Source organism: Hyperolius riggenbachi, chromosome 4, assembly GCF_040937935.1.
Source record: "Hyperolius riggenbachi isolate aHypRig1 chromosome 4, aHypRig1.pri, whole genome shotgun sequence".
Lineage (NCBI taxonomy): Eukaryota > Metazoa > Chordata > Amphibia > Anura > Hyperoliidae > Hyperolius > Hyperolius riggenbachi.
This window is the reverse complement of record NC_090649.1, coordinates 468,410,504-468,435,344: the sequence shown is the minus strand read 5'-3', so window position 1 is coordinate 468,435,344 and position 24,841 is coordinate 468,410,504. Positions and strand designations below refer to the sequence as shown.

The 24,841-nt window shown below is 46.5% G+C and overlaps 1 protein-coding gene across 6 annotated transcripts in view; it reads left to right on the top strand.

The window, feature by feature from the left end:
- USH2A (usherin) overlaps positions 1–24,841 on the top strand; it is a 1,078,291-nt gene that overhangs the window by 1,016,286 nt on the left and 37,164 nt on the right. For all 6 annotated transcript variants that reach the window (XM_068232882.1, XM_068232881.1, XM_068232884.1 and 3 more), the window contains 2 exons: positions 2,161–2,337; positions 4,760–4,843. In XM_068232882.1, the coding sequence (XP_068088983.1) occupies positions 2,161–2,337; positions 4,760–4,843 (261 nt within the window). The remainder of the gene's footprint in view (positions 1–2,160; positions 2,338–4,759; positions 4,844–24,841) is intronic.

The window sequence follows — 24,841 nt, the reverse complement described above, 5'->3', positions numbered from 1 at the left end:
CCGATGAACATCTGGGATGGTTTAGCGTTTCCGGTCCCTGTTTATTGAACCTCTCATCTGTATTACATTTATGACTGCATGGCGGCAAAAAGCATTGCTGCTATATCCGCACGCTTTTTGTCCTCATGCAAGGCCTGGGTTGTTGTGTCTCACAAAGCGTGGCCTTCTCCTCCTGCGCCTCCTCCTGTTCCATCACGTGTGCTGCTGCTGCTGCTGGGTTACCGTTGCCGCGTGGTCCCTGTTTATTGAACCTCTTATCTTTATTACATTTATGACTACATGGCGGTACAAAGCATGCTATCCGCACGCTTTTTGTCCTCATGCAAGGCCTGGGTTGTTGTGTCTCACAAAGCGTGGCCTTCTCCTCCTGCGCCTCCTCCTGTTCCATCACGTGTGCTGCTGCTGCTGCTGCTGCTGGGTTAGCGTTGCCGCGTGGTCCCTGTTTATTGAACCTCTTATCTTTATTACATTTATGACTACATGGCGGTACAAAGCATGCTATCCGCACGCTTTTTGTCCTCATGCAAGGCCTGGGTTGTTGTGTCTCACAAAGCGTGGCCTTCTCCTCCTGCGCCTCCTCCTGTTCCATCACGTGTGCTGCTGCTGGGTTAGCGTTGCCGCGTGGTCCCTGTTTATTGAACCACTTATCTTTATTACATTTATGACTGCATGGTGGTACAAAGCATGCTATCCGCACGCTTCTTGTCCTCATGCAAGGCCTGGGTTGTTGTGTCTCAAAGCGTGGCCTTCTCCTCCTGCGCCACCCTCCTCCTGTTCCATCACGTGTGCTGCTGCTGGGTTAGCATTACCGGTCCCTTTTCCTGGAACCTCTTATATGTATTACATTTATGACTGCATGCCGACAAAAAGCATGTTACCTGTGCAAAGAAAACAGACATTTCCCGCATTTAAAAGACAGTTTTCCCTTTGAAACTTTAAAATCGATTTTCTCAAAAACTATAAGCTCTTTTTGCTAAATTTTTTTTTCCTCTTGTACCCACTCCCAAGGTGCACATACCCTGTAAATTTGGGGTATGTAGCATATAAGGAGGCTTTACAAAGCACAAAAGTTCGGGTCCCCATTGACTTCCATTATGTTCGGAGTTCGGGTCGAACACCCGAACATCGCGGCCATGTTCGGCCTGTTCGGCCCGAACCCGAACATCTAGATGTTCGCCCAACACTACTCATAATCCCCAGCAGAAAACTGTGACTTTCAGAGTAAGTCAAACTTTTAAACAGGAAGAGGCAGGCTCCTGGTAGGGATGCTCGTTCGGATTCCGCGGAAATGCAATTTCCGAAATTCCGATCGGAAATTGCATTTCCGCATCGGAATGCGGAAATCGGTAATGCAAGTGCCGTAGGCGGATTTCCGACGGAAATCGCGGAAATTTCCACCAGAAATCGCGGAAATTCCACCCGACTTTAACATCGATTTTCTCAAAAACTATAAGGTCTTTTTGAAAACTAAAGTCGACGGATTTTTACTGTAATGTAAAATGCAGAAAATGGGCAGATGCTGATTTTCTGCATTTTACATTACAGTAAAAATCCGGAATCTTCTGAACAAGATGCAAAAAAAAGTTTGCAAAAAGACCTTATCGTTTTTGAGAAAATCGATGTTAAAGTTGGGCGGAATTTCCGCGATTTCCGGCGGAAATTCCGCATTGGAATGCGGAAATTGGTAGCAGAAAGCGGAATCGGTAATTGGTACATGACGGAATGCGGATTTACCGCGGAATCGGAAATTGGCATTCCGACCATCCCTAGCTCCTGGCATCCGCCCAGTCCACTCACGCAGCTTTCCCATCCATTTCCTGCCCTTCTCCGCCCCACTAAGCTCACTCCCAGGTGTCCTGAGCGAGCATCTTGACGCTGACGAAGCGTTGGCCCTGGAGGAACTTCCTGGGTCAGCGTCATTTTCAATATGGACATGCCGGATTTCAGAACGAAGCAGCGGCTGAACGGGGCACCTGAGGGAAGTCACAAGATGCCATATGGAGTCTGCAGGGGGTGAGTATTATGTGCATATCTTTATTTCACAGGGTGCTTTTCAGGTCAATTGTCCTTCAACAATGGTAAAGAAGATTATTATATTTAACTGATGCAGACATTGAAGGTGTTTTTAATATTGTGTTTTAATTTTTTGATTTGTTCTAGAGCCGGAATACAAGGCAGTTTTCTATGTTTTAAGCAATATAACCACGATCTTTGTGGATTGGAGCCTCAGCTTCCAGCTTAATGGACAGCTGAAAGAATTTGTCTTAACGGAGAGAGGCCAGCGCCTGTACAGCGGATTCGACACCAGCGTCCACATTCCAAAGACCATGGACAAAAGTAAGTGTGAAAATAGAGTTAACAACAAATCATGGGGCTCTCTAGCAAAAACTTTGATGCCCCCCCTACATTCACAGCCCCGCCCCCTCCCACTGTGGTGGCTCCAATAGTAAGGGTGCCCATCTGCTTAGAATCATGTAAGAACTGTGGCCATTATGATGAAACTCACATGACCGTGCAGCCACCATGACTCCTCCTACCTATAAGGAGTGTAGCTACCACACTTGCTTTGGAGGAGAGGTCAGGCCATAGGGTAAGAAGTTGGGGCCCCTCACAGATCAGGGCCCCCTGCAAGGGCTCGTTCTACACTAATAACATCTCTGTTTTAGAAGTGGGGCAATCAGAAGATCTGGGCCTGGTTTATTAGGGTAAACAAGTCTTCCGGCTGCCCTCATTTCCTGATGGTCTGTTGTCCCCTCTACACCCCCCCCAACATTCCCTGCCCGGTGTGCCTATGCTCACGATCCCGAAACCACACTAACATCACTGCCCGTGGAGCATAGAGATCTGGATAGGGGAGATGGATGGCCAGTTCTATCAGCCGGAGGCGTAACAATAGATCTGAGGAAGAAGGGAGGTGCCCGCCTGCCTGCCCGCCCGCCCCTCCTTCCTCTCAACACTGAAGTGCAGAATAACGTAGGGAGCAGTGTAATATTCACCTGCCCCAGTGCTGTGAGTTTCTTCCATGCATCACAGCTCTCTCTGCTGTCATTCTCCAGCTCCCTATCCCATAATCGATGTAAGTCACACGATCAGGAGCAGGCGAATGGCAGCAGAGAGTGTGCTGTCGTGACACATGGAGGAGACTCACAGTGCTAGAAGCAGGTAAATATTACTCTGCTCCCTGTGCTACTCTGCAAAGGTGTCAGGAAATGTGTGTACATGGGGGGGGGGGGGGATCCGGTTGAGCGGGGAGAAGATTGGACCCCAAGGGGCTGGATTGTTGTTGTGCCCCAGCTATCAGTCCTGCCTAATATGCAGAGTAGCGCAGGCCTAACACTAACTGTCCCCACCGCACAAACACCTTACCTGATGCCTAACCTTAACCACCCCTCCCACGCCTAACCTTAACCACCCCTCCCACGCCTAACCTTAACCACCCCTCCCACGCCTAACCTTAACCACCACTCCCACGCCTAACCTTAACCACTCCTCCCACGCCTAACCTTAATCCCCACGCCTAACCTTAACCACCACTCCCACGCCTAACCTTAACCACTCCTCCCACGCCTAACCTTAACCACCACCCCTCCCACGCCTAACCTTAACCACCACCCCTCCCACGCCTAACCTTAACCACCACCCCTCCCACGCCTAACCTTAACTATCCCTCCCACGCCTAACCTTAACCACCCCTCCCACGCCTAACCTTAACCACCCTTCCCATGCCTAACCTTAACCACCCCTCCCACGCCTAACCTTAACCACTCCTCCCACGCCTAACCTTAACCACTCCTCGCACACCTAACCTTAACCACCACCCCCACGCCTAACCTTAACCACCACCCCCACGCCTAACCTTAACCACCCCTCCCATGCCTAACCTTAACCACCCCTCCCACGCCTAACCTTATCCACCCCTCCCACGCCTAACCTTATCCACCACCCCCACACCTAACCTTGAAAAAAAACATGCCTAATCTTAACCACCCCAAGCCACCATAAACCACCCCCAAGAATCAAAAAACTTCATTTTTCAGATGCTGCCATTGGCACCCATTGAAATAGCGGAATTTAGGGATAATTTCACCTCAATACTGCTATTTCAATGGCCTATGGCGACACCCAAACTTCCACCTCTAGCAGGGTGTCCACATTTCCAGCTACCCACTTTAGGTATGGATTTACTAATTGCAAACATTTTCCAACATGTTCAAGTAGAGAAAAGCAATTGAATCCGGGCACTGACCACAAAGAGCAGCTTTAAGTCGCCTTTAATTCATTCCAAACAATCCTGACTTCAAAGTACAGTGTAGTGGCCTGACAGCCATTTCACAGGTAGAGACCCGCTTCGTCAGAGGCAAACAATTGTTACAATAGTTACAAACTATTGTTTGCTTCTGCCGAAGCGGGTCGCTACCTGCGAAACGGCTGTCAGGCCATAACACTATCCTTTGATGTCGGGATTGTTTGAAGTGAATTAAAGGTGACTTGAAGCTTCTCTTTGTGGTCAGTGCCCAGATTATGTTGCTCTAACATAGTTAAATCATGGTTACATACTTAAACTTAAAGCTGTATATCCAGAGGCACGACTGTTGCACCTGCTCCTCCCAGCATTGCTGTGTCTATCAACTTAATTCTTAAGCATTTTTCCAACAAGTGTCATTGCTTTATTCAATCAAACAGACCATTTTGAAACACACAGTTGTTTTAGATTCTTTCTTTACACTGTCTGTTTGCTATTTACTGCGCATATTTTCAGCTTTTTACTTTCAGGTGAAGTGTGTAACAGACATGGGAAGTGTGAGCACGCCGATCGTGAAATATAACTCGGCTACTGGACTGGGTAAGACAATCCCATCTATCCACTAATAATGATCGTTACGTGCTACTTTTGCAATTACTGAATGATTTTGCATAACCAATTTCTAAATGTTTTTGCTAATTTACAAATGCAGCCGTTATAAACAATGTTTTGTGAAAATTGCAAAAATATGTTCAGGTAAAGCCCCCTTCAAAATTACAAAATGATCTTGTAGTTTTTGAGGAATTCCATTTTAAAAAAATCAATGAAAAAATGGTTTTAAACTTGGTAAAACAACATTTTGCTCTGGTACACCTGTTCCATATACATTTTGTTCCATATATATAATTTTTAAAATTTTTCTTTGAATTCTTGAAAATCATTTTTTTTTTTTAAAATTTCTTTAAGGGCTCTTTCACAGTGCGACGTTAAAGTCCCACTTTATAAAATACTTTAACGCAGAGTAACGCACAGCAATGCAAAGTCTGTGTGACATTCACAGTGCACACGTTGTGTTGTGTGTAACATGTAGCGTTATTAAAAAGTGCTGCATGCTGTGCGTTTAGCAATACGTTTGCTGCATTATGTGTGTTGCACATGCTCAGCAATGTAGCGCATGTGCCGTTTTCATTCCATCAGTATGCAATGAAAATGGCGCACCAGGTGACACATAGCGCAGTGCAAAATAACGTGCAATTTCATAACCTACATGCGCTGCGTCATGTCGCATCAAACGCAACGTCCCAATGTGAAAGAGGCCTAAATCCCCCCTTTTTTTAAACTTGTTCCCACACAATCAAATTTGGCATTTTTGCATAATTACACGTAATTGTACTGGTCGGGTGTGTTGGGAACTGAAATGGGACCATTCAGCATCGGAACTTTTTGCAATAATTACATAGTGAATGTACTGTCTTTGGTGTATCATCAGACTCAGACTTCAGACTCGGGATACCGGGGCCTTATCAATATTTATTGTGATTACCAGTGTCATTTTTGCATCGAAAATGCTACTTTCGATTTCGAGAAAATATTTGCGAAAATACATAGTATTTTTGCAATATGGTCAAAGAAAACAAATTTTTCTTTCCGAAAATTCATCAAAACTCAAAACATTTTTATTTTTACCATGAAAATTCGTGAAAAGGATGACATTTGTTTATTTTTAGCGCAAAAATTCACAAAATATGCAAAAAACCCCACAAACATGTAATACATTTTTACATTATTTTCGTGAAATGAATGCGTAAAGAATATTGGCATTTTCGCTTATCATTGGTGACTACAGCAGTTAGTGTTGGGCGAACACCTAGATGTTCGGGTTCGCGAACGTTCGCCGAACATCGCCGCGATGTTCGGGTGTTCGACCCGAACTCCGAACATAATGGAAGTCAATGGGGACCCGAACTTTCGTGCTTTGTAAAGCTTCCTTACATGCTACATACCCCAAATTTGCAGGGTATGTGCACCTTGGGAGTGGGTACAAGAGGAAAAAAAATATAGTTTTTGAGAAAATCGATTTTAAAGTTTCAAAGGGAAAACTGTCTTTTAAATGCGGGAAATGTCTGTTTTCTTTGCACAGGTAACATGCTTTTTGTCGGCATGCAGTCATAAATGTAATACATATAAGAGGTTCCAGGAAAAGGGACCGGTAACGCTAACCCAGCAGCAGCACACGTGATGGAACAGGAGGAGGGTGGCGCAGGAGGAGAAGGCCACGCTTTGAGACACAACAACCCAGGCCTTGCATGAGGACAAGAAGCGTGTGGATAGCAATTTGCGTTTTGTCGCCATGCAGTCATAAATTTAATACAGATGAGAGGTTCAATAAACAGGGACCGGAAACGCTAACCCATCACAGATGTTCATTGTTCATGTTACTTGTTGGGGTCCGGGAGTATTGCGTAGTCGTTTCCAATCCAGGATTGATTCATTTTAATTTGAGTCAGACGGTCTGCATTTTCTGTGGAGAGGCGGATACGCCGATCTGTGACGATGCCTCCGGCAGCACTAAAACAGCGTTCCGACATAACGCTGGCTTCCGGGCAAGAAGACATATTGTTAGACTTGGATTCCAAAGATGGGGTCCCTACATCTCTGCAAACCAGAGTTACAGGGGTCCAAAATTGGTAAAATCCCCCATAGACTTTCATTGCCTCCCTATTTCACCAGTCATGATCCCCCTAAGGGTCCCTACAATGCTAGAAAATTTGGTACTGCTGAGCCATTGCCCTTTGAAAAGATGTGAGATTTTGGAAAGTGAAATAGGGAGGCAATGAAAGTCTATGGGGGATTTTACCAATTTTGGACCCCTGTAACTCTGGTTTGCAGAGATGTAGGGACCCCATCTTTGGAATCCAAGTCTAACAATATGTCTTCTACCTGCATGAGACATTTCGTGAAATTCAGACGTTGCTAACGGCCATTGCTGAGATTTATGTACGTCACCATCACTACCGTTGAAATAGCCCAAATAAACAGGTTTTTGTGACCCTAGGCTATGACCTCTTTGGCCTAGGGGCCCGAAACTCACCAGTCATGTTCCCCCTAAGGGTCCCTACAATGCTAGAAAATTTGGTACTGCTGAGCCATTGCCCTTTGAAAAGATGTGAGATTTTGGAAAGTGAAATAGGGAGGCAATGAAAGTCTATGGGGGATTTTACCAATTTTGGACCCCTGTAACTCTGGTTTGCAGAGATGTAGGGACCCCATCTTTGGAATCCAAGTCTAACAATATGTCTTCTACCTGCATGAGACATTTCGTGAAATTCAGACGTTGCTAACGGCCATTGCTGAGATTTATGTACGTCACCATCACTACCATTGAAATAGCCCAAATAAACAGGTTTTTGTGACCCTAGGCTATGACCTCTTTGGCCTAGGGGCCCGAAACTCACCAGTCATGTTCCCCCTAAGGGTCCCTACAATGCTAGAAAATTTGGTACTGCTGAGCCATTGCCCTTTGAAAAGATGTGAGATTTTGGAAAGTGAAATAGGGAGGCAATGAAAGCCTATGGGGGATTTTACCAATTTTGGACCCCTGTAACTCTGGTTTGCAGAGATGTAGGGACCCCATCTTTGGAATCCAAGTCTAACAATATGTCTTCTACCAGCATGAGACATTTCGTGGAATTCAGACGTTGCTAACGGCCATGGCTGAGATTTATGTACGTCACCATCACTACCATTGAAATAACCCAAATAAACAGGTTTTTGTGACCCTAGGCTATGACCTCTTCGGCCTAGGGGCCCGAAACTCACCAGTCATGTTCCCCCTAAGGGTCCCTACAATGCTAGAAAATTTGCCACTGCTGATCAATTGCCCTTTGAAAAGATGTGAGATTTTGGAACTGTAAATAGGAGGCCCAATGAAAGCCTATGGGGGATTTTACCAATTTTGGACCCCTGTAACTCTGGTTTGCAGAGATGTTGGGACCCCATCTTTGGAGTCCAAGTCTAACAATATGTCTTCTACCTGCATGAGACATTTCGTGAAATTCAGACGTTGCTAACGGCCATGGCTGAGATTTATGTACGTCACCATCACTACCATTGAAATAGCCCAAATAAACAGGTTTTTGTGACCCTAGGCAATGACCTCTTCGGCCTAGGACTGCATTGAACGCGACCCACGCATTGTGCGCATTCTGGACAACACCAATTACTGGGTTTATACCCTTCTGGATCCACGGTACAAACACAATGTTCCAAAACTGCTTGAAGAAAGAGTCCGACAGGTCAAAATGGAAGAATACCAGCAGGCCCTTGTGGAGACTTTAAAGAGGAGATTGACATCCTCCTCTAGCCAGTTGTTCGCCGACAGACTGACTTCCGCAAACCCAGGATGACCAGGAGGGCAGCAAACAACACAAGCCGCAGCTAGTGCCCAAAAGGGAATGGTATCGGCAGTGTCCTTGGAGTGGGAAAATTTTCTGACACCCATGCAGCAGCACACAGAACAGCAAGCGTGCAGATCCACCTCCAACACCGATCGCCTGGAGAAGATGGTCAAGGACTACATGTCAGATGGCATAGCTGTGTTGAACAATCCATCTGCACCCTTCAACTATTGGGTATCGAAGCTAGACACCTGGCACAAACTGGCAATGTACGCAATAGAGGTGCTGGCTTGCCCGGAAGCCAGCGTTATGTCGGAACGCTGTTTCAGTGCTGCCGGAGGCATTGTCACAGATCGGCGTATCCGCCTCTCCACAGAAAATGCAGACCGTCTGACTCAAATTAAAATGAATCAATCCTGGATTGGAAACGACTACGCAACACTCCCGGACCCCAACCAAGTAACATGAACAATGAACATCTGTGATGAGTTAGCGTTTCCGGTCCCTGTTTATTGAACCTCTCATCTGTATTACATTTATGACTGCATGGCGACAAAACGCAAATTGCTATCCGCACGCTTCTTGTCCTCATGCAAGGCCTGGGTTGTTGTGTCTCAAAGCGTGGCCTTCTCCTCCTGCGCCACCCTCCTCCTGTTCCATCACGTGTGCTGCTGCTGGGTTAGCGTTACCGGTCCCTTTTCCTGGAACCTCTTATATGTATTACATTTATGACTGCATGCCGACAAAAAGCATGTTACCTGTGCAAAGAAAACAGACATTTCCCGCATTTAAAAGACAGTTTTCCCTTTGAAACTGTAAAATCGATTTTCTCAAAAACTATAAGCTCTTTTTGCTAATTTTTTTTCCTCTTGTACCCACTCCCAAGGTGCATATACCCTGTAAATTTGGGGTATGTAGCATATAAGGAGGCTTTACAAAGCACGAAAGTTCGGGTCCCCATTGACTTCCATTATGTTCGGAGTTCGGCTCGAACACCCAAACATCGCGGCCATGTTCGGCCCGAACCCGAACATCTAGATGTTCGCCCAACACTACACGTGACCCGTTCGGCCAATCACAGCGCTAGCCGAACGTTCGGGTAACGTTCGGCCATGCGCTCTTAGTTCGGTCATATGGCCGAACAGTTTGGCCGAACACCATCAGGTGTTCGGCCGAACTCGAACATCACCCGAACAGGTTGATGTTCTGCAGAACCCGAACAGTGGCGAACACTGTTCGCCCAACACTAACAGCAGTGAAGCAAAATAGGCCCATTCTATCATCGGTATCCATCTATCTCAAGATACCGGAACCCCAGGATCAAAAAGTACCTTTCTGTCTGGATGTATCTATCTTGAGGGGCCCATGCTTGATACAGCCAGACAGAATGGCACTTTTTGATCTGAATTGACCCAAGGAAGCAAGCAACCACCCACAAAATGCATTGTCTTTTATAGTGCTTAAAGGGGCACTACAGCAAAAAACTGTAAAATTTAAAATATGTGAAAACCTATACAAATAAGAAGTACATTTTTTCCAGAGTAAAATGAGCCATAAATTACTTTTCTCCTATAATGCGGTCTCTTACAGTAGGTAGTAGAAATCTGACAGAAGTGCCAGGGTTTGAACTAGTCCATCTCTTCATAGGGGATTCTCAGCAAGGCTTTTATTCTTTATAAAGATATTCCCGAAAAGGAACTGGCCAGCTTCCCTGCTCCCTACACAGTTTTTTGGCATTTGGACAGAGCAACTGCAATTCACTATGTGCTTTTGAAAATAAGTATATCCCTGAGAATCCCCTATAAAGAGATGGACTAGTCCAAAACCTGTCACTTCTGTCAGATTTCTACTACCTACTGTAAGTGACAGCAACATAGTAATTTATGGCTCATTTTACTCTGGAAAAAATGTACTTCTCATTTGTATATGTTTGCACATATTTTAAATTTTACAGTTTTTCGCTGTAGTGCCCCTTTAAATAACACTCTTTACAGTTAGACTGGCCACACTGCCTTTCCATTTTAGACTTTTTAAGTATTTAATTCATACTGGGCACCTTAACCCTTTAATACTGTCTGTGTATCTATTTTTTATCTCTGTGGGCCCTCTTCAGATCCTGCTTGCCCCCCCCTTGCATGACCCTCTATACGCTTGTTCATATGCCTCTGCGCTGCTGTTGGGTAAAACGCAGCCATGCTGTGGGCTCCACTGTTTACTCTAGTAAATGAAGATGCCAAATAAAGGTTAGAATTACTCAGGCAGAGGATGGCGGAGAGTGCATGTAAGTCAGCGCCTGACATATCCTATTTGTGGGCAGGCAGGGGGAGAATGACACTTGCCTGTGTACGGAGTGTAAAGATTGAGCTCTGCTTATTTCATGTCTCATGAATCAGTCTCCTTTACAGCGGCTGCGATATGAAAGGCTTTTGTGCCGCACAGCCAGACAGAATAATGAAGAGAGCCGCAGCAGCCCAGGGAAGGGGCCGAGTTCCTTATGGAGGCTGGGAGAGGAGAACTGTTTACTAAGGGAACAGAAAAGTATTGGGTGCTTTAAAAAAACAGCACAGAGACAACCGGACAGGAGCCTAAATAGCGCAATATGTCATAAAAATAGGGAATAATAAGTTGTTTAACCACCCTGGCGTTCTGATTAAATCGCCAGGGTGGCTGCGGGAGGGTTTTTTTTAAATTAAAAAAAAACTATTTCATGCAGCCAACTGAAAGTTGGCTGCATGAAAGCCCACTAGAGGGCGCTCCGGAGGCGTTCTTCCGATCGCCTCCGGCGCCCAGAATAAACAAGGAAGGCCGCAATGAGCGGCCTTCCTTGTTTTGCTTACATCGTCGCCATAGCGACGAGCGGAGTGACGTCATCGACGTCAGCCGACGTCCTGACGTCAGCCGCCTCCGATCCAGCCCTTAGCGCTGGCCGGAACTTTTTGTTCCGGCTACGCTGGGCTCAGGCGGCTGGGGGGACCCTCTTTCGCCTCTGCTCGCGGCGGATCGCCGCAGAGCGGCGGCGATCAGGCAGCACACGCGGCTGGCAAAGTGCCGGCTGCGTGTGCTGCTTTTTATTTGACGAAAATCGGCCCAGCAGGGCCTGAGCGGCAGCCTCTGGCGGTGTTGGACGAGCTAAGCTCGTCCAGACCGCTCAGCAGATTAATGAGGAAGTTTAACCCAGGTTTGAACTTCATCCCAATCAGTCACTGATACCCCCTTTCCCATCAGAAATCTTTACCTTTTCTTGAATAGATCATCAGGATAGGCTTTGTGGCTGATATTGTGGTGAAACCCCTCCCACAGTGTGATGTCATGACCATGGTCCTGACGAATTTGCTGTCTTTAAAACTCGTTGCATTGTGGCAAATAACGGCTTTGGGGAAACACTGACTAAATAATCTATAAATTAATATTGTAAACAATAAGCAATTTTACTCATTATGTTATTTTCACTACAGTTCCTCTTTAACAAAATTACTGATATTCTGCTACTTAATTCCAATTGTAAATTATCGGTAATCTTTACCGATATTTTACTATGTCTTTATCTAACCCTACACACATACAGAACCATCCCTCTACCAATGCCTAACCCTAAAGCCGCATCTACACGCGTAGATGCGGCCGCGATGCTCCTTATCAATCGAGCCGCTGATGCGGCTCGATTGATAAGATCCAACAGGACGGATCTTGCTTCCGCCTATTCCCTGCTCGTTCCCCGCGAGGGGACAATGGCAGGGAATCGAGCGGAAGATAAGCGGCGCCGGCGGGAACGAGCGGGGAATCGAATGCGGCGTACGCGCGGCGAGCGGGGACGCGGAAGAGGCGATCCGGCGGCTAATCGAGCCGCCGGATCGCAGCCTCATCTACCCGTGTATCAATGCCTAACCCTAAGACCTCCCTCTACCAATGCTTAACCCTAAGGCCTCCCTCTACCAATGCCTATGCTGGGAACACACTATGAGATTTTATGGTCGATTTACTGTCAGATCGATTATTTTCTATGAAAGTTAACGGTAATCAATCGGAAAATGCTCGGAAATCGATCGGAAAGCAAATCGGACATGTTGGAAATAATCGATCTGACAGTAATTCGACCATAAAATCTCATAGTGTGTACCCAGCATTAGGGTCCTTTTACACTTAATCAGTTGCTCTCAGTTATAACTGAAAGAAAACTGATTTTCAGAGTAATGTCCATGATTTCCTATGGCACCGTTCACATGCGTTTTAACTGAAATCTTCTTCCCAATGCACTGCTATGGAAAAAAACGTACCAACACGTGCTAACGCACACTAACCCATACCAACTGATTAAGTGTAAATGGGGCCTTAGACCTCCTTCTACCAATAAAAAAAATGCATATATCCAGGCAGATAGATTTTTGCTCCCTCTACCAATGCCTAACCCTACGACTTCCCTCTACCAATGCCTAGCCTGAAGACCTACCTCTACCAATGCCTAATCCTAATACCTCCCTCTACCGATGCCTAATCCTAATACCCCCCTCTAGCAGATGTCTAACCCTAAGACCCTCCTCTACCAATGCCTAATCCTAATACCTCCCTCTACCGATGCCTAATCCTAATACCCCCCTCTAGCAGATGTCTAACCCTAAGACCCTCCTCTACCAATGCCTAATCCTAATACCTCCCTCTACCGATGCCTAATCCTAATACCCCCCTCTAGCAGATGTCTAACCCTAAGACCCTCCTATACTGAATTGATGCCTAACACTAAGACCTCCCTCTACCCATGCCTAATCCTAAAATCTCCCTCTACCAATCCCTAAGGGCCTGTTTCTACTACACGCAGATTGGATGTAGAATGGATGCAGAAAAACTGACTCCAATGAATGCCTATGGGCCGGTTTCCACTAAACGCAATGTTTCTGATGCAGATTTTCCCATATGCATTCATTGGAGTCAGTTTTTCTGTATCCATTCTGCATCCAATCTGCGTGTAGTAGAAACAGGCCCTAACCCCAAAACTTCCCTCTACTGATGCCTAACCCTAAGACCTCCCTCTATCAATCCCTAACCTTAAAACCTCCCTCTACTTATGCCTATCCCTAAAACCTTCCTCTACCGATGCCTAATCCTAATACCTCCCTATAGCAGATGTATAACCCTACCCTAATATACCGAATCGATGCCTAACACTAAAACCTCCCTCTACCGATGCCTAACACGAAGACCTCCATCTACCAATGCCTAATCCTAAAATCTCCCTCTACCGATCCCTAACCCGAAGACCTCCCTTTACCAATGCCTAACTCTAAGACCTCCCTCTATCGATCCCTAACCTTAAAACGTCCCTCTACTGATGCCTAACCCTGAGACCACCATCTACCAATGCCTAAACCTAACACCTCCCTCTACCGATGCCTAACCCTAACGCCTCCCTCAACCGATGCCTAAGTCGAAGATTTCCCTCTACCGATGCTTAAATCCTCCCTCTACCGATGCCTAACCCTAAACCCTCCCTCTACCGATGCCTAGCCTTAAGCTCTCCCTCTACCAATGCCTAACCCTAAGACCTTCCTCTACTGATGCCTAACCCTAAGACCTCCCTCTACAATGCCTAACCCTATAACCTCCCTCTACCAATGCCTAACCCTAAGACCTCCCTCTACTGATCCCTAACCCTAAGACCTCCGTCTACCAATGCCTAACCCTAAGATCTCTGTCTACCAATGCCTAACCCTAAGACCTCCCTCTACCGATGCCTAACCCTAAGATCTCCGTCTACCAATGCCTAACCCTAATAACTCCCTCTACCATTGCCTAACCCTAAGACCTCCCTCTACCGATCCCTAACCCTAAGACCTCCTTCTACCGATCCCTAACCCTAAGACCTCCCTCTACCGATCCCTAACCCTAAGACCTCCCTCTACCAATGCCTAACCCTTAACCCTCCCAGGTGGTGGCTAACTCTTAACCCCCCCCCCTCTTAAATGGAGGCAAAGAAAATATATTTGGACGCCTGTAGGCCTATGGCGACTCCTTTTTTACTGCAAGGGCTCCTGTGCCCTTTTTTCCTGTTTCCTCACATTCATCTCCCTGAGAGTGAGAGTTACATGGAGGCTGCCACATTTATTTCCTTTTAAACAATCCACATTATTTGGCTGTCCTGTGCATCCTCTGCCTCTAAATCATTTAGCCATAGACCCTGAACAAGCATGCAGCTCAGATGTTTCTGACTGAAGTCTGACTGCATTTGCTCCATGCTTGTTTCAGGTGTGTGATTCAAACACTACTGCAGCCAAAGAGATCAACAGGGCTGCCAGGCAACTGGTATTGTTTAAAAGTAAATGAAGATGTCAGCCTCCAAATCCCTCTCACTTCAGTTGTCATGTAAGGAAACAATCATTCAGAATCGATCAATTCATCTACTGGGTTCACCAGCTTCTCTGTTTTCAGACAATACGATTACAATTATCTGATGTAAAATATGATTGTTCACTAAAAATATTACCGTTAAAGGGAACCCGAGGTGAGAGGAATATGGAGACTGCCATAATTATTCCTTGTAAACAATGCCATTTGCCTGGCTACCCTGTTGATCTTCTGGCATAACTAGTGTCTGAGTCAAAACCCTGGAAGAAGCATATGGCTAATCCAGTCAGAATTCCTGATCTGCTTCATGCTTGTTCAGGGTCTATGGCTAAAAGTATTAGAAGCAGAGGATCAGGAGTACCAAGCGCTGTAATAACCGCGCAGGAGGTTTAGGCGCAGCCGGTGCCACCATTGGCCATAATAGGAATTACGGTTATATCTGCGCTTAGTAAGTAACTTACTACAAAAACACAGTAATTCAGCTGCCAGCAACAGCCGAAAGCCGAATTATATCTTTCCCCCACTATTCACGGCGACCTGGAGGGGAAATGGTAATTAACACTGCCGGGTCTTGTGCAGGAGCAGGGTGAGCTGTTTATTGGCTTTACCTTTCACCCAAATCTCCCATGGCTGAATCATACCATATATTCGAATACAAGTCGACCTCGTGTATAAGTCGACTCCAATATTCAATACTCTTAAGCTGGAATTTTTTATTGACTCAAGTATAAGTCTACCCAGCAAAGGTAATGGCTGAACTTAGGGCTCAGAGGGGTTGATGACTGCCCTGCATACAGTATCTAGATTGTAAGCTCGCAAGGGCAGGGACCTCCTCCTTGTGTTTCTCATACCGCTGTAATTTTAACATATGCACATGTACCAACTACACATCAACTATGTATGTATTTGTATTTATTCTATTCAATGCCATGACTGTACAGTGTCTTTTACTTCTCATGTATATTTGTTCCCCGTTATTTGTTTGTACCATGTACAGCGCTACGGAAGATGTTGGCGCTATGTAAATAAAAAGTAATAATACTAATTGCAGCCATTAACCCCTCCTGTCCCTTAAGTGCAGCCAATACCTCCTGCAGGCCCCCAAGGGCTGCAATTATTCACTCCCTTTTATGAAGCCCAGTACTTCCCTGCTGCCCCTTTCCTTGTTAATTGTTGTGGCCGGGACTTTCAGACCTGTGTTTTCTTGGCATTTCCTTTCCTCAAAGTTTCACTTACCACAGGGCAAATTACTGCAAATGGGAATGTCACTATTAGTACACACATAACTCGGTGTGCTCAGTGTTGCCTGTGGCTCGTGTATAAGTCGACCGCTATACTTTTATGAAGTGAATCAGACCTAAATTTCTAGACTTATACTCGAGTATATACAGTAGGTATGCTAGGAGGACAGCCAGGCAGCGGGTATTTTTTAAAAGGAAATATATATGGCAGCCTCCATATCCCTCTCACCTCGGGTTTCCCTTTAATGTATGAGTTTTGTAAGCAGGGTAAACAGAGGCGTCTCAGCCCTGAACACAGCCGCACTGAACGCCCTTCATTGAACGCACTTCCCAGTGTAGCTCTGACAATAGCAGAGGGCTGTCATATATCAGACAGATGTGAGGAGGGGTATAATGACCTATTAGTAGCGCGATATATGGAAATGCAAATGTGCAGCCAGCCATATCCACAGAAAATAAATATGTGCAGATTAATAACTGGCAAATAATAGGGCAGCGCTGTATATGGGAGACAGTCCAGGAGCCGCAATAATAGGGCCCATTGAAGCGGAACACTATAGAAGCTGATCAGAGAAGAGAGAAGCTTTACTGGGACAGGAGGCTGATAGAAGAAATGTTGCGCTTATTGTTATCAGAAGAAGAGAGGACAATGGCTGATGCTACAGCGGGTCTCCAGGACACTGAGATCTGTGTTAAAGGGGTTAAAGGTTGAGAGGGATATGGAGGCTGCCATATTTATTTCCTTTTACACAATACCAGTTTCCTGGCAGCGCCGCTGATCTTTCTGGTTAGTAGGGTCTAAATCACGCACCTGAACTAAACATGCAGCTAATCTTGTCAGATGTATTTATTTATTTATATATCGCCGACATATTACGCAGCGCTGTACAGAGTATATTGTCTGGTCACTAACTGTCCCTCAGGGGAGCTCACAATCTAATCCCTACCATAGTCACATGTTTATGTATATATATCATGTAGTGCATGTATCATAGTCTAGGGCAGAGGTCTCAAACTCAATTTACCTGGGGGGCCGCAGGAGGCAAAGTCAGGATGAGGCTGGGCCGAATAAGGAATTTCACAATCGCGGTGCATCGCCGCCTCTGCCTGCCCCTCTCACTCTTCCTTCACAAAGAGGGGCGGGGAGAGGTGGCGATCCGTGCGGCGATTGACGTCAGGAGGGGCAGAGCTGAAGCTGAAAGCTCTGCCCCTTCCAGGAAATGCCGGCGGATTGCCCCCCGGGCGATTTGGGGGCTCTGCAGCCCTCGTTTAGCGGTGGGGATGCGGTGGATTACTTGGGAGCACTGAAGCGAACTATAAGGAAGCTTTTGCCAGCGAGGGCCACAAAATATTGTATCGAGGGCCGCAAATGGCCCACGGGCCGCGAGTTTGAGACCCCTGGTCTAGGGCCAATTTAGGGGGAAGCCAATTAACTTTTCTGTATGTTTTTGGGATGTGGGAGGAAACCAGAGTGCATGGAGGAAACCCACATAGACACGGGGAGAACATACAAACTCCTTGCAGATGTTGACCTGGCTGGGATTTGAACCAGGGACCCAGCGCTACAAGGCGAGCGCGCTAACCACTATGCCACCGCGCTGCCCACCATTTGTCATAGATATCTGATCTGCATGCTTGTTCTGGGTCTATGGCTTAAAGTATTAGAGGCAGAGAGTCAGCAGGACAGCCAGGCAATGTGTATTGTTTAAAAGGAAATAACCACTTAAGCCCAACTGGACGAGATTTCTCGTCCAGTTGGGCTGCGCGCACTCCCGCGGGTCGCGCGCGCCCGCGGGCCCCCCCGTGCGCGCCCCCGCTGCTGGCCGCTAGCCCACCGATCAGTGAAAGGGATTATAAATCCCTTTCGCTGATCGGACCCCCCCGGAGAAAAGCCGACAGCGTCTCTTCAGATGCTGCGGCGTTTCTGAGCTCTGGTCTCCTTTCTTCTGCCTGGGAGCGAGATCGATCGCTCCCAGGACTTTTTGATTCTGGCCATCTTGTGGCCAAATAGCAAATTACACCCAAAAAAAAAAAGTTTTAAGAATAAACCTATAAATATATTAAAAAAAAAACCTGTTTACCTCCCACACCAAAAAATACCCACATACAAGTTTAAATAAAAAAAAAAAAAAAAAATTACAATAATAAAATAAAAAAAAAAACATAAATAGTTACCTTAGGGTCTGAACTTTTTAAATATTCATGTCAAAGGAGTATATCAATATGATTTAATAAATTATGGGCTTCTAAACAGTGATGGACGCAAAACGGAAAAAATGCACCTTTATTTCCAAATAAAATATTGTCGCCATACATTGTGATAGGGACATAATTTTAACGGTGAAATACCCGGGGCATATGGGCAAATACAATACATGAGTTTTAATTATGGAGGCATGTATTATTTTAAAACTATAATGGCTGAAAACTGAGAAATAATGAATTTTTTCCATTTTTTTCTTATTCTTCCTGTTAAAATGCATTTACAGTAAAGTGGCTCTTAGCAAAATATACCACCCACAGAAAGCCTAATTGGTGGCGGAAAAAAACAAGATATAGATCAATTAATTGTGATGAGTAGTGATAAAGTTATTGGCAAATGAATGGGGGGTGAAAGTTGCTCGGATGTAAAAAAATTTCAACCCTTCGGGCTTAAGTGGATAAATATGTTGGCCTCCATATCACTCTCACCTCGGGTACCTTTTAGACCAGGGGCCAGGAACCTTTTTGGCTGAGAGAGCCATAAACTCCACGTATTTTAAAATGTAATTCTGTGAGAGCCATACAATATGTTTCAAACTGGGACAGTGACAGTGTCAAGTGACAGGCAGCCTATTGAGCCAAACTTGACAGGCAGCCTATTGGGCCAATCAAAGTGCGGAGATCTTGTACTACAAAGTTACTGGGCCTGACAGGGTCCAGCGTGGGACAATTGGAGCAGCCATTCATTTTGGGGTAGCATGAGTTAGTGCAGCTAGTGCGAGTTAGTAGTGTATGCTACAGCTGTAGCATACCTACTTTGAAAATGTTATTTGTGCTGCCACAATAAGCTGCGCTGCTTGAGCAGGGTAGCTTAGTGAATCAACCCCTACTGATTTGTATGTGAGCCAGATGTAGCCATCAAAAGAGCCATATCTGGCTCCCGAGCCATAGGTTCCCTACCCCTGTTTTAGACAGTACCAGTTGCCTAGCATCCTAATGATCCTGTGCTTTTAATACTTTTAGCCATAGACCCTGAACAAACATGCAGCCGATCAGGTACTCTGACTCAGCTTATTCAGGTTTTACTGGATTAGCCATGTGCTTTTTCCAGGGTGCCTCTGGATAGCTGCTTCAGCTTAAAGAGACACTGAAGCGAGACTAAATCTCGCTTCAGCTCTCATATATAGCAGGGGCACGTGTGCCCCTGCTAAAACGCCGCTATCCCGCGGCTTAACGGGGGTCCCTTCACCCCCAACCCACCCCCCGCAATACTTGGTCGTAAAATGGTCGCTGGCTGTCTCTTCCTGGAGGCAGGGCTAACGGCTGCAGCCCTGCCTCCCAGCGCGTCTATCAGATGCGCATCGCCGCCTCTCCCCCGCCCCTCTCAGTGAAGGAAGACTGAGAGGGGCGGGGGAGAGGCGGAGATACGCGTCTGACAGACGCGCATGGGGCAGGGCTGCGGCTATTAGCCCTGCCCCAACCAGGAAGCGCTCCCCCACTGCACGGAGGGGGTTTGGGGGGACAGGGACCCCCGTTAAGCCGCGCTATAGTGGCGTTTTAGCAGGGGCACGCATGCCCCTGCTAGCTATGAGGTCTGAAGCGAGTTTTATTCTCGCTTCAGACTCTCTTTAAGAGGCACAGTATTCGACCTGAAGAAGCGGTTTTCACCGCGAAACGTGTTGTCAGCTAAGTGCCCAATAAAGTATCTACTTTCTAGAAATAAACTCAGTGGATGGACTACTTTTTTATAAGGTAGGACCTTCAGTATACAGTTTTTTTTTTTTTTTTTTTATAATTTAAGTTTATTGTCCTTGAGCTCATAAATTACACACCACAATATGCGAACCTATCGGGCGCCTCCTTCATCCTCCTACGAATCTTATTACAAAATGAATTATCTGCACTCCAGTCAGGGATTTTCACAGTTTCTCAGCATGTGCAGCTCCCTCCCCCCTCCGACAAGACAATGAAATTGAGAGCAGAGACCTGTCTGGGAGGGATAAACAAAGCACACACATAGAGCCTGCAGGGGGCATGCATAACGTCTCCCTATCACAGCAGAGGCAGTGCATTCCTCTTTGGGTTGACAAAGAAAAAAAAATTAGATATATTACAGAGACAGTGCAACTAGAAAAGGCTGCAGTAATCCAGACCACATTAGAACTGGTATAGGAACCAGTGGCGTCCTTACTATAGAGCGGAGGGGGGCGGGGCGCACCGGGTGTCAGACTCCCAGGGGGGGTGTCGCCACGACCCCCCACAGCAGCACAGCAGGAGGAAGAAGCAGGGCTAGAAGGAGGGGCTGTGGAGGCAGCGGTGGGGAGGGGGGACATATCCCCCCCTCCCTCACCTGGGACCCCTCCTTCTGCCTCTCTCTCCCCCTCAAGAATAGCGGCGACAAGTGCGGGGCGGCCGGAGGCGTATGGACAATTACTCACCTGATTTCCTCGTTCCAAGCGGAGACAAGTAACGTCATGACGCTGCGCTCCGCAGCGTCATGACGTTACAGGTCTCCGTCTTCAATGCCGCCCGCTGTGCTTCCTGATTAGCGGAAGCACAGTGGACGGCATTGGAGGCGGAGACCTGTAACGTCATGACGCTTGGATCGCGGAGATTAGGTGAGTAATTCTCTGTACGCCTCTGGCCGCCCCGCACTTGTCGCCGCTATTCTCCCCCAGGTGAGGGACCCCTTCACAGCCCCTCCATCTAGCCCTGCTTCCCACTCCTGGGGCACCTACACTGGGGGCAACTATACTAGCCATACTGGGGGCAACTATACTAGCCATACTGGGGGCACCTATACTAGCTTACTGGGGGCAACTATACTAGCCATATTGGTGGCAACTATACTAGCCATACTGGGGGCAACTATACTAGCCATACTGGGGGCAACTATACTAGCTTACTGGGGGCAACTATACTAGCTTACTGGGGGCAACTATACTAGCTTACTGGGGGCAACTATACTAGCTATACTGGGGACAACTATACTTACTGGGGGCAACTATATTAGCTATACTGGGGGCAACTAAACTATACTAGCTATACTGGGGGCAACTATACTGGCTGGGGCAACTATACTAGCTATACTGGCTGGAGCAACTATACTAGCTGTACTGGCTGGGGGCAACTATACTAGCCATACTGTCTGGGGGCAACTATACTGGCTGGGGGCGACCATACTAGCTATACTGGGGCAACTATACTAACTTCATTGGGGGCAACTATACTAGCTATACTGGGGGCAACTATATTACCTATACTAAGGGCAACTATACTAGCTATATTCGCGTGCCGCGGGTTATAGCCACACCCATTGTTTTCTGGGGGGGGTCTTTTAATACCCAGCACCGGGTGTCAAATGCCCTAGGTACGCCACTGATAGGAACTTATAGGATAGAAGAAATAAGGCTGAAAATTTTGTTACGGAGTCTCTTTAAAGTCTAGGTGATGTATATTATCGTAATAATAACAGTAAAAAATCTTACCAATAAGAATGAAACAGAAGAAAATCTTACCAATATTTGACTACAGCTTAACCTAACCCTACTATCACACAGAACCACCAGGTTTTTTTCTTTGGTGATTCTTGTAAGGACCAAGAATACCTAGGTGAGAAGTAGGGAGAGACCGGGCGCCCAATGGTGCAGTATCGTCAGGTATAGGGAGGATAAACTTATATAAATATATACTGTACTCACAAAGGTGTGTTGCAGTTCCTGCAACCTCCGTATAGGCCTGCAGGGAATTAACCGTCCCTGCTCGGTACTCCAGGTCCTGCTGGATACTGAATGGTCTTTCTTTCCAGAAAAACTGCAAAGCTATTACCTCCAAAAGAGGTCTGACTGGTATTGGGTAGGATGGAGGCGCCCAATGTGCGTTCTATTTTAGTATTTTTAAATACAAATAAAAAATTATATAATAAAAAGAGAGGCAATTGCTTACCTCTCCAGAAGATATAGACACCAGTTCAACTGGAAAAATGTTTTTATTCAAAAAGCAATCCGCATTTCACGGGTCATGGCCCGCTTCCTCAGGTCAATACAAAATGCCTTGATAGCATAGGGCAGGGGTCCCCAACCTTTTTGAGCCCGGGGCCCACTATCCCGACCAAAATTTTCTCCGGGGCCCCCCTGGGGGCGGGGTGGGGGGGTGGGGGTGGGAGGGGTGAGTGGGCGTGGCTAGTGTTAGCGGCAGCAGCCCCCCCTTTTTTCTTAGATTCCACAGTATAGCAAGTACAGTTTCCACAGTATAGCAAGTACAGTTAGCCTAGTATAGCAAGTATAGTTACCCCAGTATAGCAAGTACAGTTACCACAGTATAGCCAGTACAGTTAGCCTAGTATAGCAAGTATAGTTACCCCAGTATAGCAAGTACAGTTACCACAGTATAGCCAGTACAGTTAGCCTAGTATAGCAAGTATAGTTACCCCAGTATAGCAAGTACAGTTACCACAGTATAGCAAGTACAGTTACCACAGTATAGCAAGTACAGTTAGCCTAGTATAGCAAGTATAGCTACCCCAGTATAGCAAGTACAGTTAGCCTAGTATAGCAAGTATAGCTACCCCAGTATAGCAAGTACAGTTAGCCTAGTATAGCAAGTATAGTTACCCCAGTATAGCAAGTACAGTTACCACACTATAGCAAGTACAGTTAGCCTAGTATAGCAAGTATAGTTACCCCAGTATAGCTAGTACAGTTACCACAGTATAGCAAGTACAGTCAGCCCAGTATAGCAAGTACAGTTAGCCTAGTATAGCAAGTATAGTTAACCCAGTATAGCAAGTATAGTTAGCCCAGTATAGCAAGTATAGTTAGCCCAGTATAGCCAGTAGTTATTCCAGTATAGCAAGTATAGTTAGCCCAGAATAGCAAGTATAGTTAGCCCAGAATAGCAAGTATAGTTAGCCCAGTATAGCAAGTATAGTTAGCCCAGTATAGCAAGTATAGTTAACCCAGAATAGCAAGTATAGTTAGCCCAGTATAGCAAGTATAGTTAGCCCAGTATAGCAAGTATAGTTAGCCCAGTATAGCAAGTATAGTTAGCCGAGTATAGCAAGTATAGTTAGCCCAGTATAGCAAGTATAGTTAGCCGAGTATAGCAAGTATAGTTAGCCCAGTATAGCAAGTATAGTTAGCTGAGTATAGCAAGTATAGTTAGCCCAGTATAGCAAGTATAGTTAGCCCGCAAACAAGCCAGCAAGAGGTGGATCAAAAACTGCACATAACTATGATCACTGCATACTTGTTAAATTGCATGTGTAACAATCCCAGGCCTAAGGCCTGACCTATGCAGCACAGAAGTATCGGAACAGGTAGTGAGGCTAGATTCAAAGGTGGAAAAACGCTGCTATATAGACAGACGCCTTACCGAGAAGAGAATGTATTTTGAATACGGTCCACCACGGCCACGCTATCACGGCACGCTATCCCCCTGTCTCGCTGCCTCACACTGCCCGGGAAAAGCGCAGCTGCATAGGCTACACACGCTGACGCCGAGAAAGATGGGATGGGCTGGGCTGGGCGTGACTTCCGGCTTCCGCGGCTGCGCTCTAATGCGTGCAGGCGGAGATGTAGCCGCATGCACTCGCGGCTAATGAAGGAGGGGGCGGGACGGTAGTCACCAGCAAAAAAATCATTGTGAGGCAGGGGATTTGCCGCGGCCCGGTGCGAAACGCCCCGCGGCCCGGTATTGGGTCGCGGACCGGGGGTTGGGGACCCCTGGCATAGGGGATATAGTGTAGGTGTCTCTATTACCTCTAGGTATTAGAGGTGCCTAAACTCTATCCCCTATGCTATTATGGCATTTTGTATTGACCTGAGGAAGCGGGCCATTACCTATGAAACGCATTGTCAGATTGCTTTTTGAATAAAAACATTTTTCCAGTTGAACAGGTGTCTATATCTTCTGGAGAGGTAAGCAATTACCTCTCTTTTTATATCATCATTTTTTATTTGTATTCAAAAATACTAAAATAGAACGCACATTGGGCGCCTCCATCCTACCCATTCACACAGAACCCTCCACTACCGATGAATAACCCTAACCAACCCCCTCTCCCCCCCCCCCTGCCCCCCCGAGAGTGCCTTATCCTAAAACCCCACTGGTGGTGCCTAACTCTAAGGCCCCCTTCCTTGGTGATGCCTAACCACCCAACCCCTGCACAAACACCCTTCCTGACGCCGAACCCTAACTCTGCCCCTCTCCACCAACACCCTTCCTGACGCCTAACTCTAACTCTTCCCCTCTGCACAAACACCCTTCCTGACGCCTAACCCTAACTCTTCCCCTCTGCACAAATACCCTTCCTGACGCCTAACCCTAACTCTTCCCCTCTGCACAAACACCCTTTCTGACGCCTAACCCTAATTCTTCCCCTCTGCACAAATACCCTTCCTGACGCCTAACCCTAACTCTTC